This window comes from Culex pipiens, chromosome 2, assembly GCF_016801865.2.
Source record: "Culex pipiens pallens isolate TS chromosome 2, TS_CPP_V2, whole genome shotgun sequence".
Taxonomy (NCBI): Eukaryota; Metazoa; Arthropoda; class Insecta; order Diptera; family Culicidae; genus Culex; species Culex pipiens.
This window is the reverse complement of record NC_068938.1, coordinates 165,987,642-166,004,993: the sequence shown is the minus strand read 5'-3', so window position 1 is coordinate 166,004,993 and position 17,352 is coordinate 165,987,642. Positions and strand designations below refer to the sequence as shown.

General features: G+C 38.0%; 1 protein-coding gene across 1 annotated transcript; it reads left to right on the top strand.

Annotated features, from left to right (window-relative positions):
* The first annotated feature begins 1,861 nt into the window (after window positions 1–1,861).
* On the top strand, window positions 1,862–6,474 carry LOC120423080 (uncharacterized). The gene is made up of 2 exons (XM_039586755.2): window positions 1,862–3,025; window positions 3,120–6,474. Exons 1-2 carry the CDS (start codon window positions 2,332–2,334, stop codon window positions 3,416–3,418), a joined length of 993 nt encoding a protein of 330 aa, XP_039442689.2. The 5' UTR covers window positions 1,862–2,331; the 3' UTR covers window positions 3,419–6,474.
* The last annotated feature ends 10,878 nt before the right edge of the window (window positions 6,475–17,352 follow it).

Genomic DNA, 17,352 nt, shown 5'->3' with positions numbered 1-17,352 from the left:
ACCTCCCGCCTCAGATGCCCAACAAGATGATCGCTACACACTTCTCTACATACGGTCAAGTAACCTCAGTCAAAGATGAGACCTGGAAGGAGCACTTCCCGGGAGTCCTCACTGGAACCCGTATTCTCCGGATGAAGCTACGGAAACACATCCCGTCCTACGTAGAGGTTGCTGGGGAAACCTCCTACGTGAGCTACAAAGGTCAAATTAGGACATGTAAACATTGCACAGTGGTCCAGATCGCAAAATTAAGTGGAAAATGGATTTTCCGAAAAATGGTGACGTTTTGGAGCTTTGGTGTCTTCAGAAGAGTTGTTGCAAATGGAAAGGGGCAACTTTTGGTTTGGTTCAAAATTAGGGTGGTTCACGATTAGGGTGATTTTGAAAATCTAACTTTTCAGGAATATTTTTGGGAATTTTTTCGTCTTCTAAAAAGTTGATGGGCTTGCCAATCCAAGCAACTTTGTCGAAGACACCAAAATTTTATCTCGTAATCTACGCCTTCTATGACCAAATTTATAAAAAGCATCTGAGCAAACCTCCAAAAATCAGTTTTTTGAACGTGGCAATTCAGGGTTAACTTTTAGAGAAAAGTGATATTCGGAGCACTTTTAGAGCTCTACAAAACAAACATTTTCATTTTTTGACATGTCAATTTGGACTTAAGGGTCAAAAGTTACAGCCATTTTAAGGTAAAAAAGATGCAAATTTAAAACTTAAATATCTCAAAATGGCGCAAGCCAAATTTTAAGCACTAGGTTGCATTTGAAAGAAGAGATCTAGCACTACAAACGCTGAAAAAATCTCAGGGGTGTTTTTCTTTAAACTTGAGATATCTTCATTTGAAAAAGTCTAATTTTCAAGGGAAAACCATATGGGACCACCCTAACGAAATTCGAAAATTGTCCAAATATATGTTTTTCCATGTAATTTTGCCCGCTGAATCTGAATCTGCCCTCAGAATTGAGCCAAAATGTCAACAAATCGATTTTTGGTCATATTTTGGGTTTCCATGTAAAATTATCATTTAAACCCAAAATATGACCAAAAATCGATTTGTTGACATTTTGGCTCAATTCTGAGGGCAGATTCAGATTCAGCGGGCAAAATTACATGGAAAAACATATATTTGGACAATTTTCGAATTTCGTTAGGGTGGTCCCATATGGTTTTCCCTTGAAAATTAGACTTTTTCAAATGAAGATATCTCAAGTTTAAAGAAAAACACCCCTGAGATTTTTTCAGCGTTTGTAGTGCTAGATCTCTTCTTTCAAATGCAACCTAGTGCTTAAAATTTGGCTTGCGCCATTTTGAGATATTTAAGTTTTAAATTTGCATCTTTTTTACCTTAAAATGGCTGTAACTTTTGACCCTTAAGTCCAAATTGACATGTCAAAAAATGAAAATGTTTGTTTTGTAGAGCTCTAAAAGTGCTCCGAATATCACTTTTCTCTAAAAGTTAACCCTGAATTGCCACGTTCAAAAAACTGATTTTTGAAGGTTTGCTCAGATGCTTTTTATAAATTTGGTCATAGAAGGCGTAGATTACGAGATAAAATTTTGGTGTCTTCGACAAAGTTGCTTGGATTGGCAAGCCCATCAACTTTTTAGAAGACGAAAAAATTCCCAAAAATATTCCTGAAAAGTTAGATTTTCAAAATCACCCTAATCGTGAACCACCCTAATTTTGAACCAAACCAAAAGTTGCCCCTTTCCATTTGCAACAACTCTTCTGAAGACACCAAAGCTCCAAAACGTCACCATTTTTCGGAAAATCCATTTTCCACTTAATTTTGCGATCTGGACCACTGTGCATTGTGTTCGCCCCCTGCATATTGGGAAATCGTGCGTCGAGGCTCGTAAGGAATCCGGCGAGAGCGTGAACAAACGTTTAACGCTGGCCGAGGTGGTACAATCGACATCCCCACCCATTGATGAACCAAATCTCCCCCCCGTCGACCCGTCTCCGGCCGAACCACAAACAGCCGAATCAATGGAGGTCGTTGAAGACGAAACAGTACGAGATGACCAAATTGAAATTCCCATAATTCCCGAAAACCCCTCCGATCATCAACACCAAAACAACCTCACTCCTCAAGCTGGAACCAGCACGGCACCAACAATACCGCTCCCGGAGAGGCTGGACATGGATTTGTACAGCGCATACCCTGGCCACACAACACCAAGAGGACCAAAATCAACCCAAGAATGCGACGCCCCCAACAAGCGACCAGGTTCACCCAACCTGGAGAGTGCCGACCATCGTCGCACTAGGACTGATTCAACATAATATTCATCTTTATTAATACCACCCCGCTACTTGACCACATCATGAAAACATCTCCAACTAAATCAGCCCAACAACGACAATACACCTGCAGGGGCACCTGGATGTTCACAGAACGGATTTATTTTTCCCAGGTAAGCTGCAGATGTATATGTCTAGCCTTAGCACGTCTCGATACTGCCGCACCTAAAAAAGCGTTCAAACTACAAACAGATCGATACTGCCTCGCCATAATGATGCATCAGTACACAACAAGAAGAAAACACCAGCCAAAAACCTCTCGACGGACCTGGACATCTCCAGCGCAGCTGATCCTTTCTCAGAAGTCATTCCTACTGCACACAGATCGCAACCCGTTGACTCCAACGCTACTTCTTCGACGAACGGCAACCTACTCCTCGACGACCAGCACAGCACGAAAAAAAAAACAAATCTCCTCAACAGCAAGGCACCTCCCGTCGGATATGTACATCCCCAGCGCAGCTGATCCTTCCACAGGTAAGCTGCAGAAGCAGATGTATATGTCTAGCCCTAGCACACCTCGATACTGCCGCCACCCTCAAGAAGTCATTCCTACTGCACACAGATTGCAACCCGTTGACTCCAACGCTACTTCTTTGTCGACCTGCAACCTACTCCTCGACGACCAGCACTGCACGAAGAAGAAATACGTCTCCTCAACAGCAAGGCACCTCCCTTCGGACATGTACATCCCAAGCGCAGCTGATCCTTTCACAGGTAAGCTGCAGGTGTATAATAATACACTGTATATGTCCTGCCGAAGTATTACGGTTTACTGCTCTCAACAACAAGCTGTCATTGCCACCTCCAGACGATCCTGTCATCCCCACGACGTTGAAACTCACGAGTTCCCTTGAGCTGATGGCTCATCGATCGATCAGTCGTCAACATCTGGGATCCCACCGCACGCCTAATGTGAAGTATAACACTTCAAATCAGGTGAGCGACAAACAGTATCAGCTTACACACAAATCGACACGACGAGCGAAGCCGAGAGAGGAGTACGGAGACTGCGACAGACACTCAGTTCAACTCAACTTTGATTATTTGCTACTCAACAAAAGGTTCAGCGAGCGAGTCATACACCCAAATTTGCAGTGGATTTTTTAAGCTACAATTTAGCAACTCTGAACATCAACAACATTTCTAACCAGACAAAAGTTGATGCATTCAAAGCTTTCGTACGGTTGAATGAGATTGATATAATCTTCATTCAAGAAGTGGAAAACGATAGGCTTGAAATACCAGGATTTGAGCTATTTTTTAATATCAATGAGCGTCGTCGAGGGGTTGCGATAGGATTGAAAAACTTTATAGAGTACCGTACGGTCGAAAGATCGTTAGATGCTAGGCTTTTACTTATCAAACTCAAAAATGGAGTAACACTATGTAATATTTATGCACCAACCGGCTCGCAAAGTCGGGTCGAACGAGAGGACTTTTTTAACCTGACCTGTGCACACTACCTTCGTAACTGCGCTGGTCCCATTATTTTCGGGGGAGACTTTAACTCAATTGTGAATGATCGTGATGCGACAGGGGGAACACCGCGAAGCGAGATGACCTCACGCCTCACAGCTGCTCTGGATCTGATCGATGTCTGGCGCGTTTTCAATCGTAATGTTACGGATTATACCTTCCTTCGAGCAGGATCGGGATCGAGGATTGATCGTGTACTCGTAACAAAATCGATGCGCGATAACCTCAGGACGATTCGACACTCTGCTACCTGTTTCAGCGATCATAAAGCAGTGATCGTTCGTCTGATTCTGCCACGACTAGGACCTGCCCAAGGAAACGGACTCTGGAGGCTAAACGTGCACGTGCTCGACGATGAGGAAACTATGGAAGAGTTCCAGAACAAGTGGCGATACCTTGTAAGGCAGAAACAACACTACTCCTCGTGGCTCCAATGGTGGGTCAATTTCGTGAAACCGAAGCTGGCATCTTTCTTCCGTTGGCATACCTCTCAACAACTCCGAAATCATCGAGATTCCCTGGAGCTGCTGCATGGGGAACTGACTAGAGCTTATGGGCTCTATCTAAACGACTCCTCGCAGCTTTGTAGAATAAATCGCATCAAGGCGCTGATGCTCAAACAACAGAGAGATTTCTCAAGCAACGCACGACAATTGAACGAAACCTATCTCCAGGGAGAACCCACCAGTCTATACCACGTTTCAGAAAAATGTAGCAAAAGGGCAAAAACAGTTATCCGGGAGCTGGAAGATCAAGGGGAGATGATTGAAGGTGACCGCATTGAACAACACGTTGTCTCATATTTTGAACAACTCTTTGCTGCTGAAAACACGAGAGCAGGGCCCAACAACTTCTTGCCACAAAAAACTCTGTCTGCGAACGACATCCGGAACGAAGATCTGATGAACCCAGCTGATGAAGAAGAAATCTGGCAGAGCATCAAAAGCAGCGCACCACGAAAATCACCCGGCGAAGATGGGCTACCACGAGAATTCTACGCTAAAACTTGGAACATCATTCGCAGAGAGTTCACATATGTTGTGAATGACATCATGCGAAACCCTGAAGCCAACCCGAAGCTGATGAACGGAATCATCGTATTGGTGAAGAAAAAGGACGCTGGAAACGCCATCAAAAGCTATCGACCAATAACTCTTTTAAATGTTGATTACAAAATTGTCTCGAGGATCTTGAAACAGCGGATGTCGCCACTGCTGGAAAAGGTCCTGTCCAGCCACCAGAAATGTTCTAATGGAAAACAGAATATTTTTCAAGCCACGTCAAAAATCTTGGACAAAATCTCTGCTGCTAAACACAATCGAGAATCGAAGCTGCTGGTTTCCTTTGATCTTGACCATGCGTTCGACAGAGTGGACCGCCGGTTTCTGTTTGAGGTCATGGAGCGCATGAACTTCAACAGGAGACTCATAGATTTCCTTCGGAAAACTATGGGTAACTCGTCGTCGAGGATTCTGCTGAATGGAAAACTGTCCCAATCTTTTCAAATAGGGAAATCGGTGAGACAAGGAGATCCCCTTAGTATGCTGCTGTTCGTGATCTTTATTCAACCGTTAATTGACAAAATAAAGGCTTTAGGACATGGAGGGGATTCCCTCAACATTTACGCAGACGATATCAGTTTGTTCGTTCCGAACACGCAGGCGGTGACAGCCGTCGTTGAGATCATTGAAGCATTTCAGGACTTCTCTGGAGCTCGACTCAATCGACAAAAAACAGTTGCTCTAGAAGTAGGCCGCGTGAGAAACCCGGAAGTTCTACCCTGGCTAAACGTCTCGGAATCTGTAAAAGTTCTGGGGATAACGTTCGCAAATTCGGTAAAGCAAACGATGGAGCTCACCTGGGTAAACATTTTGAGGAATCTAAAATGGCGCCTTTGGAATTGCAAGTCACGAGGATTAAACCTACTGCAGAAAATCACCCACATCAACACGTTCGTCCTTTCCAAACTTTGGTATGTGGCATCAACTTTGCCGCTACCGAAAAAGTTTGAACGGGAAATTCTCAAAGAACTTCGGCACTTCCTTTGGATCCGATGCCGGCAGCCGATTAAACTGGAAACATTATTTCTTCCGAAGGTCCGTGGGGGACAAAATCTACACTCTCCGGGTTTCAAGTCCATAGCATTGTTGACGAATAGGATCCTAGACAACATCGATGAACTATACTTTCTACGAGGAATGCTAGATAAACCTGTTCTGCAAATTCCTGCAGCATACCCACAGGTGAAAGCTGCTGCACTTGAAATTGCAACGTTATCAGCAAGGACACTTGAGCACCACGCGTCATCTACAATCTACCAGGAGCTGATAGCTGATGAACCGGATCCAGATTTGCTCAGTGCATCGCGTCAGTGGAGACGAATCTTCGAGAACGTCAATGATCGTAGGCTGCCATCCGACCATCGTGCAACTTGGTACAGGATAATTCATGGAAAAGTGCAACATAAGGAGTTACTCTACAGACAACATCGTTGCATTTCCGCGGAGTGTGACGAATGCCCTGGAGAAATTGAATCTATAGAACACAAATTCTTTGCTTGTTCTACGTCTAGGCCAGTGTGGCTGTTTTTAAAACAGCAACTGAGCATAGTCAACCCCATTTTGCTTCAAAAACCTAACAATTTCTTTTTGTTTCCTGAACTTTATGGACTAGATCAGAATGATTCACTTAGGATTAAAATTCTCGTGGGAAAATATTTCCACTTTATTATAAAAACTCCCAAGGAAGAAGTAACCGTTGAAAATTTAAATTGTGAATTATAAAATAATTTTAAGCAACTTCTGACAAATAAAACCAAGATCTGTAAAAAAAAAGGGGTAATTTTTGTCCCTGATCACGAAATTTTAGATATCTCGTGACGGAGGGGCGGTACGACCCCTTCCATTTTTGAACATGCGAGAAAAGAGGTGTTTTTCAATAATTTGCAGCCTGAAACGGTGATGAGATAGAAATTTGGTGTCAAAGGAACTTTTAAGTAAAATTAGACGCCCGATTTGATAACTAACTCAGAATTCCGAAAAAAACGTATTTTTCATTGAAAAAAACACCAAAACAAGTTTTAAAAATTCTCCCATTTCCCGTTACTCGACTGAAAAAAAATTTGGAACATGTCATTATAAGGAAAACTTCATGTACTTTTCGAATCTACATTGACCCAGGAGGGTAATTTTTTCTTTTAGAACAATTTTTTCATTTCAAGTTCAATTTCAAGTTTTTTCTATCTTTGCAGGGTTATTATTTAGAGTGTAATAATGTTCTACAAAGTTGTAGAGCAGACAATTACAAAAAAAATGATATGCATACATAAGGGGTTTACTTGTAAACATTACGAGTTATCGCGATTTTACGAAAAACAGTTTTTTTAACCCTTTTGGGTCAATGTTGATTGAAAAGTACATTAAATTTCCCTTAAAATGACATATTCCAAAAAAATTTACAGTCGAGTAACGAAAAATGGGAGGGTTTTTAAAACTTGATTTGGTGTTTTTAACGATGAAAACAACAGACTAACATTTCAAAAAGGTGTAATATTGAATGTTTGGCACTTTTGAAATGTTAGCCTTGATTTGAAAATTTTGACATTATTGTTTTCGGAAAGATCGGAGATATCGACGTTAGAATATTGTGCGTTGTTTGGGTGAGACTTAGAAAACATCAATTTTACTGCTTTTTAAACCTTTGCATGGCAATATCTCAGCAACTAAATGTCGTATCAACAAAGTTCAAAAAGCAAAATAAAGATAATTTTCGCAGCCTTTCAAAAATATTTTTTCCAGAAGTGGGCAAACATGTGCACTTATTTAAAAAAAATGGAAAACTGCGACTATTTTCAAAAAAAATGCCCAAAAATGGCTATAACTTGAAAACGGTGCACTTTATGAAAATTTCACTACAGTACTTTTTGATTACAAATTTGATATAACATCGAAAAAATAAAATTGAAAAAATTTTGCGACCAATATTTTGATTTTTTGAAAAAAATCAGTATTGATTCGAAAATTCTTAACTCGGTCAAAGATTTTTTGCACAACTTTCTGAAAAGTTGGCATTTTATGTCCCCTACAACATATCGAAAAATAAAAAAATAAAAATGGTGTTTTTTTTGCTAATTAAATAGTGGACGAATCTTATCGCACTCTTCGGCAAAGTAGTTCCCTAGAACACGAAATATGAGCTCATGAATTTTTTGAAAAATGCAAAAATCGTTAATAGGCTCAAAACTGGCAAAAACCAAAACGCACCGATTTTATGGGTTACATTCCATTTAAATTCTGTCGCTACCAATCAAATTTATATTTGGGAATCGGGCTTACACGGAGAATAAAAAGTTGGATACGTGAACAAGCGTTCATGAAAATGGGAACTCTTTTTTACGTGTAGCACACCTAGGGTATCATGCCCTGAAATGGCATGATACACTAGCAATGTAACCTATTTCACTTTTTTCGAAAATTCTATTTTTTCGGTGTTCAGTGGATCAAAATGAAATTATTTTACGAAAAACTAAACATTTCTTGCTTTATGTTTTTCATGCATTTATCTTGATAATTTTTTTTTTGTTTCTTAAAGAACTTGTTTTATTCTATTCCCTCCTATCATAAGATCATGTTTTTTCGTGTTTTTTCAGCATTTTTTCAATTGTTTGATTAATTTTCACTTTTTCTACTATTTAAATTGTAGAAAAATGCGCAGAGGCTTGGTCTGGGACAGTACAAAATCTACTGAAACATTAACTCTGTATAAAATATAGAAAATAAGAGTGGAATTTACGGACAAAGTTGACAAAAAAATACTTTTTTGCAATTCCGTCGTGAAACTACTTACTTTTGCTGTCATTCTTGAAGGACGAAATAGCCTACTTTTCTGTACTTAAAATAACAGAATCGAATAGCAACACTTTTCAGCACTTATTTCGAAAAGCAACACTTTACAACATTTTTTTGATTTAAACGATTTATTGACAAAATACATGAAAATTTGACATAAAATTTCACTCAGTGTGTGTTTTTTGGAATTGCAAAAAATGTTGTATGGAACTCGTTGCAAAACTTGATTTTTTCAGCACTCTTCGTATTTATCCAACTCGGTGAGCCTCGTTGGATAAATGTACGACTCGTGCTGAAAAAATCATCTTTTTGCAACTTGTTGCATAAACCACTATTATAAAAGCTTTGGAAAATTGACATAAACAAGTCAAACTTCCAACCCTGACATTAATTTTAATTTAAGAGTTCCTCTCTCCAACGATTTTTAAAGACCAAAATTTTGGTTGAAAAATTGTTTTTTGGTGAATTTAAGATCGAAGCCCTCCTAGCGGTTGGGTTATAGAGTGTTATAATATGTTATTTTCTGTATTTTTATTATAAATTTACGAAGCAAAATTATAGAATTCATTTGTCATAAAGCATGCAATGATTTCATCTATTTCACTTCTTTTAAATCATACAAAACCCTTCTAAGTACTAACAATCAACGCTTTACCCCACCAACAACAACAACGCTAAGGTCAGGCATTTGTGAAACTTTTTCAATTTCAAACTTGTTCGCCCGGGATGTGTCCCCTTTCGCCGTAAAACGGTTCTTAATCTACCATCATAATTAAATTCCACTTCCGCTTTATCTACACAAAGACTCGCACTAAGTTTCTTATTTTCCCTGCCGTAGCGCCGAGAGTTCAGTGGTCAGAATCCTTTGAAGCTTCGCACAGGACAAAATCGTTGGACTATATCTCTCCGAAAACGGGTACCTACCAGGTTTTCGGTTTCCGCAGACCAGAAGGAACAAAAAATTGTTTCAATTTTATTTTTGTAGGTTGACAAAAAAACCCTCAGCACATAGTTCTCAAGTGTAGTGGTTATTTCCCACAATTGTGTATGTGTGTGTGCCGTACTGTGTGGGTGTGCGCATGAGATGAAAAGAAGTGTGCGACAATTTGAACGGGATCAAGGTAGTGAGTAAAAACTCACGCCAGAAGAGCAGTGTTCCAGCTTGAAGCAGCTGCTGGAGACATCTGGCGACCTCGACGGTGGTCAGCCGGATAACACAAGGATTAACAAAGTTGGTGGTGTTCGTTGAGCAAAAAAAGGAAAAAAAACGAAAGGAAATGTGAATGTTTTACTTTGGATGCACACAAGGAATCCGGGAATCTACAGTCAGGAAGTGTTGAAAAAGGAAATAAATTCCAGAGGATTCCAAAATGAGCAACGGAAGATAACTCCGAAGGTCGTTCTCTTGACGAGTGGGAGGCTGAAGCAAGGAAATATTTATTGAGAAAAAGTGAAAAAGTGTTTTTTTTGTGAGCAGTTCTCTGAGAACTTGTTAGTTATAAATATCACCTTTAACATGATGAACTGTACAATTCTTAAGATTGAAGGAATCATTCTGCATGATTTGTTTATTTGCCTACTTTTTTAACATGATGGAGAACAAATTCATGATCTTTCAGGTTGACCAACTTTGTTTAAATTCACCTATATTTTTGGTTTTGTGCTGTTTTGATATTGTGTTCTATTTGATTTTTTTTTCAAATATAGATTCGTAAAAGAGCAATTCTCTAAAAAATCGGGCATTTATTTTTAATATTAATTTTTGTATTTTTGTAATGAAACACGATGATTTTTTTGTTGTGATTTTAATTCACTTTTTGCAACTTACACTTGATATGCAAAAAAAAACACTATTTTTATTTTTCGATATGTTTTAGGGGACATCGAATGCAAAATTTTCAGAAATTTCTAGAACGTGCAAAACATCATTGACCGAATTATAAATTTTTGAATCATTACTGATTTAAAAAAAATATAAATATTGGTCGCAAAAGTTTCTCAACTTCATTGTCCGAGGTAAAATCAAATTTGCAATCAAAAAGTACTCAAGTGAAATTACAGTTATTAATTTTTTTATTAGGGCCCATGTTTGCAAACCTTTGAAAAAATATTTTTGAAAAGCTGAGAAAATTTTCTTTATTTTGCATTTCAGAACTTTGTTGATACGATCCTTAGTTGCTAAGATATTGCCATGCAATGATTCAAAAATAGGAAAATTGATTTTTTCCTATGTTTCACCCAAACAACCATTTTTTTCTAATGTCGATATGTCGGCAAGTAATGGTTCGATTTACACTGGTAAAATATAAAACATTCGTGAAATTTTACGATCTTTTCGAGAACAATATTTTCATAATTTTCAAATCAAGACTATCATTTCAATAGGGCCGAAAATTTAATATTACGCCTTTTTGAAATGTTAGTCTTGATTTATTTTTTTTGAAAATATCATTTCGAAAAGATCGGAAAATTTTACGAAACATTGAAAATCGGACCATTAGTGCCGATTTATCAACATTAGGAAATGGTGGGTTGTTTGAGTGAGACTTAGAATTCATTGTTCAAGTTCTTAAAAACAATACATGGAGAATTTTCTCAGGCTTTCAAAAATATTGTTTCAAAAGTGGGCAAACATGGCCACTAATCTTGTTTTTTCAAAAGTGAATAACTGCGACTATTTTCAAAAAAGTTACCCAAAAATGGGAACTTGAAAACGGTGCACATTATCAAAATTTCACGAAATTACTTTTTGATTGCAAATTTGATTTTACATCGAAAAATTAAGTTGAAAAACTTTTGTGACCAATATTTCGATATTTTTTTAATTATCAGTGGTTCAAAAATTCATAAATCGGTCAAAGATTTTTTGCCCGTTCTGAAAATTTCTGAAAAGTTGGCATTTCATGTTTCCTAAAACATATCATAAAATCGAAAAATAAAAATAAAAATTGCGTTTTTTGCTAATTTAGTTTTAGTGACAAAAAGTGAAATTAAAAACCACCAATAAAATTTTACCGTGTAACATGTTTTTTCAGTGTAGTTCTTATCCATAGCTACAACTTTGCCAAAGACGCCTAATCGATAAAAAATACTTCAAAAGATACAGATTTTTGAATTTTCATACATCATTTTTGTATGGACAGCTGCGAAATTTGTATGGAAAATTATATGGACAAACTATTGATGCAAAATGACTTCTTTAGGCATACCGAAAGCACCAAAAAAATTTCAGTCGGATTAAAAAAAAGCAAAAAAAATGCTTTGTAAATAAATCAAAGCATTTAGTATAAAACTAATCCTCGTACTGCTATTTTTTTTAAATTTTAACATACAAATTAAAATCAAATTTAAAAATTACTCAATTTTGATTTGTTTTTGCTGAATACGGAGAAAATGGTACAAAAATGAGCTTGTCTTTCCATAAAACACCTAAGTTTTTCATTGTATGGTATGCAATATGCAATATGGATATCATAAGAGTTTTTAAGTGAAAAATTATTAAATTTTCGCTAAATACCGTGTTTTATCAGTTATCAATTATCTTCTGAAATGCCCTTATGGTTCTAATATGATAAAAACATTAGAAATAGATTTTCACTAGTTTCAGTTTTTAGTGAAAATTTCGAAATTTTTACAGTTTACAGAACATCACCACATATCGGTAGACTAGTCCCTGAACCTCCCTGAGGCTATCTGGATATGATCTGAGGTCAAAAACCACAGTCAAATCGCCTACCTCATACTTGTACGGCGTTGAACACATAGGCCTTAACTTGACGATGTTTCGGATGATCTAGAATATCGTAAACCATGTAAATTTGGTGTAGTTGTATACCTGACTTCATAACGATTCCAAAACACTATAAATTTGTATAGTTTAGATGATTTTTTATAAAAATATAGCCTATGTCTCCCATATAGCCAAAATCCCGTAAGCCCTGTACCTCGCATATCGTCGCCATCGTGCTAACTTGTCGTACGTGCATTTTGGGCCAAATTGAGTTAAGTACGCCATTTTGTGCAGCTCACAATGCCTCACCTTTTGACCTTCACAGATCCCCAAAATTCGATTTCAATCCTGAGATATTCAACAAAAACCGAAAAAACTCCGTGCATTTTTGTCACTTTACATATGAAAGTAGTTTCAATCTTGTCGTGCTATCTTGTCACTCCATGAAAATTGATGTAAGTGCGACAAAAGGCCAAAGGGATTTCAGGCCAGGAAAGTCAGGATGCGTTTGTCGCACGTACAAGCTAGACTACCGTAAACATTTGTAATTATAACTCGGGACTCCAGCAACCAACTTCAACCAAACTTTGGGACAATGCACAGAATGGTGAGCCAAACAAAACGTGTTTGTTATTGTTTACATTGCGTGCTCTCGTTTTTGAATATTCAAGGTCAAACATTAAAACGCGTTTTTCTCGGAACGTCAAAATGGCGGGTGCGACAAGATAGCACGACGACGTCGATATGCAACTCTTGCGACAAAACCGAATCAGGTGGAATGACTCGTATATGCAAAGTTGCATATGCGAGGCGCTCTTATACGAGGTTTAACTGTACGTCATAAAACTCCTTACTTTTCGAGCAACAAACGCCCTACTTTTCTCTACCAAAAATAATAGAATGGAAAAATGATACCTTTCAATACCAGTGCTGAAAAGTTCTACTTTTCAGTTCTGAAACGAGTATTTTTTTCAGCATTTGTATCGAAACAAAAAAAAAAATCATGACTACAGCAAAACTTGCCAATTTATTTGAGAAAAAATATTTCAAATTTAAACTTGAATTGTAAAGCATTTATGCATTTTTTTTCAAGTACCTGGAACAAGATAACATATCTTCTTCAAGGATCCGACGCGCAAATTATGATAAAAATAATCGTATTAGCATCGCCTTAAAAGTCGTCACTTAAAAAAACATCTAATACTGCTTCAAACTTTATAAATTCAAGGGGTCAACAAAATTATAATTTCGAAAGTTTTTTTTTTTGCAATTCCGTCGTGAAACTACTTACTTTTCCTGTCATTCTTGAACGACGAAATAGCCTACTTTTCTGTACCAAAAATAACAGAATCGAATAGCAATACTTTTCAAAATAAATGCTGAAAAGTTCTACTTTTCAGCACTCAAATGGGTGCTGAAAAGTTGAACTTTTCAGCACTTGTTTCGAAAAGTAACACTTTTCAACATTTTTTTTATTTAAACGATTTATTGACAAAATACATGAAAATTTGACTTAAAATTTCACTCAGTGTGAGTTTTTTGGAATTGCAAAAAATGTTGTATGGAACTCGTTGCAAAACTTGATTTTTTCAGCACTCTTCGTATTTATCCAACTCGGTGAATCTCGTTGGATAAATGTACGACTCGTGCTGAAAATATCCTCTTTTTGCAACTTGTTGCATAAACTACTATTTTCAAATTTTGTTTTGTTAGGTTCTTTTTGGTGCTGGGACCTGGATGTCGGAATTTCGAAAGAGGTGGCCACAAATTGGAAATCCCAAATAAAATTATTTAAATTCAACAGAATAGAATATATTTTGAATGCTTTTTGAAATATTCTTTGTCATGTACCAACACCTTTTATTCTCTGATTTTATGGAAATTTTATGTCAACCTTTGCAATTAATTTTTCAATTATGTGATCAAATTTATTTAAATACGCAGAAAGTTTTGGGTAATTTTTGTTACAAAGAAGTAGAGACACCATTAGGGTGACAAGAAAAATAAGTAATTTTGGGATAATTCTGATTGACACCCCTTGAATCAATTCAAAATGCAAAATTAATCATCCATGACATTTTTGAACCAATATTGAGCCCACTCTGATAAGTTTAGTGGTCGCTGCTGAAAGTAACTTTTCAAAAAATGTATGTAGAAAGGCAAAATTAAAAATAAACCTGAAAGTAGTGTCAATTGCACGGAAATTTTGTCAAGAGCGAAATTTTGATGTGAAATTTAACGCTCTTAAATTTTGTCCTAGAAGCCAAAGCGATCCGAGTTGATCTTGAAGAGTCATTAGACGATTTCGGATGAAAAGATCCATTTTTACCAGCTCTAACGTTTAACGTTTTGTCACCCTAAGGACATCCATCAATTACGTTGGAAAATTCAAATATCTTGATATAATGAAATAATTCGTTTAAAACTGTCAACGATTTTGCGTAAGTACATTGCACAGCTTTTCTATTTTGCCATACAAATATATTTTTTTAAATTTTATTGTTTTAGATATTTTTGATTTTTTCTAAAAAGATGCTAAAAAAATGGATGGATTAATCATGCAAATGATTTTATTGATTAAAATTATTATTTTATATATCGCTTTAAAAATTAAGATAATCATAAATTACAAAAAAAAACTACAATTTCACAGAGAACTGCTCAAAATTAAATACTAGCTCTGGGGGGCGTGAAAAAAAGCAGTGAATAGTTCCCCGGGATCTGAACCAAGATTTGAGCACTGCCGAACCCGCGCGGCACAGTATTGTTGCTGCCACTGTCGCCGTTTGTGCTCTTTCTGCTGCTGCTGTTTTTGCTGCTGTTCCAGCTGTCCCGCCGCCAGGAGGAGGAGGACCGCGAACGGGAACGCCAACTCGGTGCTTCGGCACCCCACACCCCCACTCATCACCATCATCGTCCGCAGCGCCCGTCCCAGCGCAGCCGCCGTCATCCCCCGGTCCTCGGCCAGCTGCGAGGCGGCGGATTCTCTTTCTCCTTTGGAGCCGCGTCCACGTCCGGACTAACCGTGGCTACTGCCAGCGAGGCCAACGCCGCCCCGTCCGCTTCCTCGCCACTACTGGCCGGCCAGGGCGATCCGAAGCGAGGGAGCACCTTCTTCAGCACCATGTCCCGCCATCACTACCAGTGCCACTCGCAGTCCATCGAGATGGATACGTACGACACGGAAGGTAGGTTGGGATTTTCCAGGGGGGGTTGTTTCACCGAAAAGGTTGCGTTTCGACCATTTCAACCTGACTACTTCGAAAAGAGTAAACCAATTTGACGGTTAAGTTGTTTCACCAAAGGGGCCATTTCGTCGAATATTACTGAATGTCTAAAAATATTCGACGAAATGACGTTTTCGGTGAAATGGACCGTACTTCTTCACACTGAGATTGAAACTAAATTATGTAACAGTGAGTTAGTTGGGTTTTGGCCTACCATAATATTTTTAGCTCACGCAACAAGAAGCATTCCGGGTGAAAGAAAAATGAGCTGCTATACAGATTCCAATTTACAAGTAGATGAAGCTCCATAAATTGCAATTCTTATCCCAACTCACGTAGTGTGAAACGGTGTAGTTATGTTCATTTTCGCTTTTTCCCCAAAAGGGATTTGGCACTGTCTTCATCAGAATTGTACACAGGGGTTCTTCAAGCATGTTATTGAAATTTTCACATTAATTTAAATGACCAAGCTAATGAAAAAAAGTTTGTAAATATAGCCAAAAAGATAACTTTTTTAGAAATGCAAGCAAATCTCACCATATCCTTCAGCTGAATATCTCAAGTCATAGAACAAAACGGAACGATTGTCCCAACCGGACTAAAACTCAACTATTTCTCAACATCTAGCGTGTATTTTCGTGCTTTGTTCAACACTTGCTTTGGTTTCCAGTAGCAAGAGATTTTTTTATTCAGCTTTTCTCACATCACACGGGACAATTGGTTGAGCAAAACAGGAAAAACTATACCATCCTAGCAGCATTCCTGGTACTGTCTGTGCAGAGTCCATGCGGTGAAAATTGGCACTTGACGATGAAACAGTTTCCGGTTTGTTGGAAAATTGAAACTTGAAATTGCTTCCACTCGTTGGAAAATGCCGTTCGAACATTTGATGTTGTACTTTACTGATTTTTTGTAGAAAGGTGAAACTACTAGTAGCTTCCAGGAAAATTGTACGAATCGGTTTCAAGTAATAGTGTTTAATTGGAAATACCAACTATTTCAAAGTGCTCTAAATTTTTCAACCAGTTCGAAAGTTTTATCAACGTGTACAGCCGTTCACTAAATTGTTTTTCTGCACAGTTCTCTTCGTAGTTGTGTCACACATGCATCACACCCAAATTGGTGACCTGGAGTTAACGAGAATATTCCAGAATTGAATTTTGCACATTGCAGCGGAAAATCATTTTTCATTTCGTGTGTCCCAGTATTTTTTTGTTTTGTTAAGCCACCCCCTCGGGTGATCCCTGGGGGCGAATAAAACGCATTCAAACGCTGGAATTAAAGTGTCATCAACAGAACAGTTGAGTTTTTTTGTTACTTTTTTAAAGTTGTTGTTTACTTTTAGATTTAGTTACGGGATAAAATGTTCATCATGCTGAATAAAAACATTTTTTTAATTTCAGTACCTTTCTTCAAAACATGACTATTCTTTTATTAAAATTCATGGTTCAAAGGATTACATAATGTACTAGCAAATAACTAATAATTATTTTGGTTTGGGATCGTAATTCAAAAAATCAAATTATTCGCTTTGCCTTGGCGTTCTCGATGACGAGATTCCTACTCGAAACTAGGTGTCCTAAGGCCCCGGGATTCGAACTGACGACCTTTGGATTGTCAGTCCTACTGCCTACCAGCGACTCCACCGAGGCAGAACCCAGGGAGACGACTCCTACATCTGGACTGACCCTTTAGGTTTGACCCGGGCCAACATTTACTTCCCCATCCGACGGAAGACGAGGTCAGACCAATCTCGTCTCG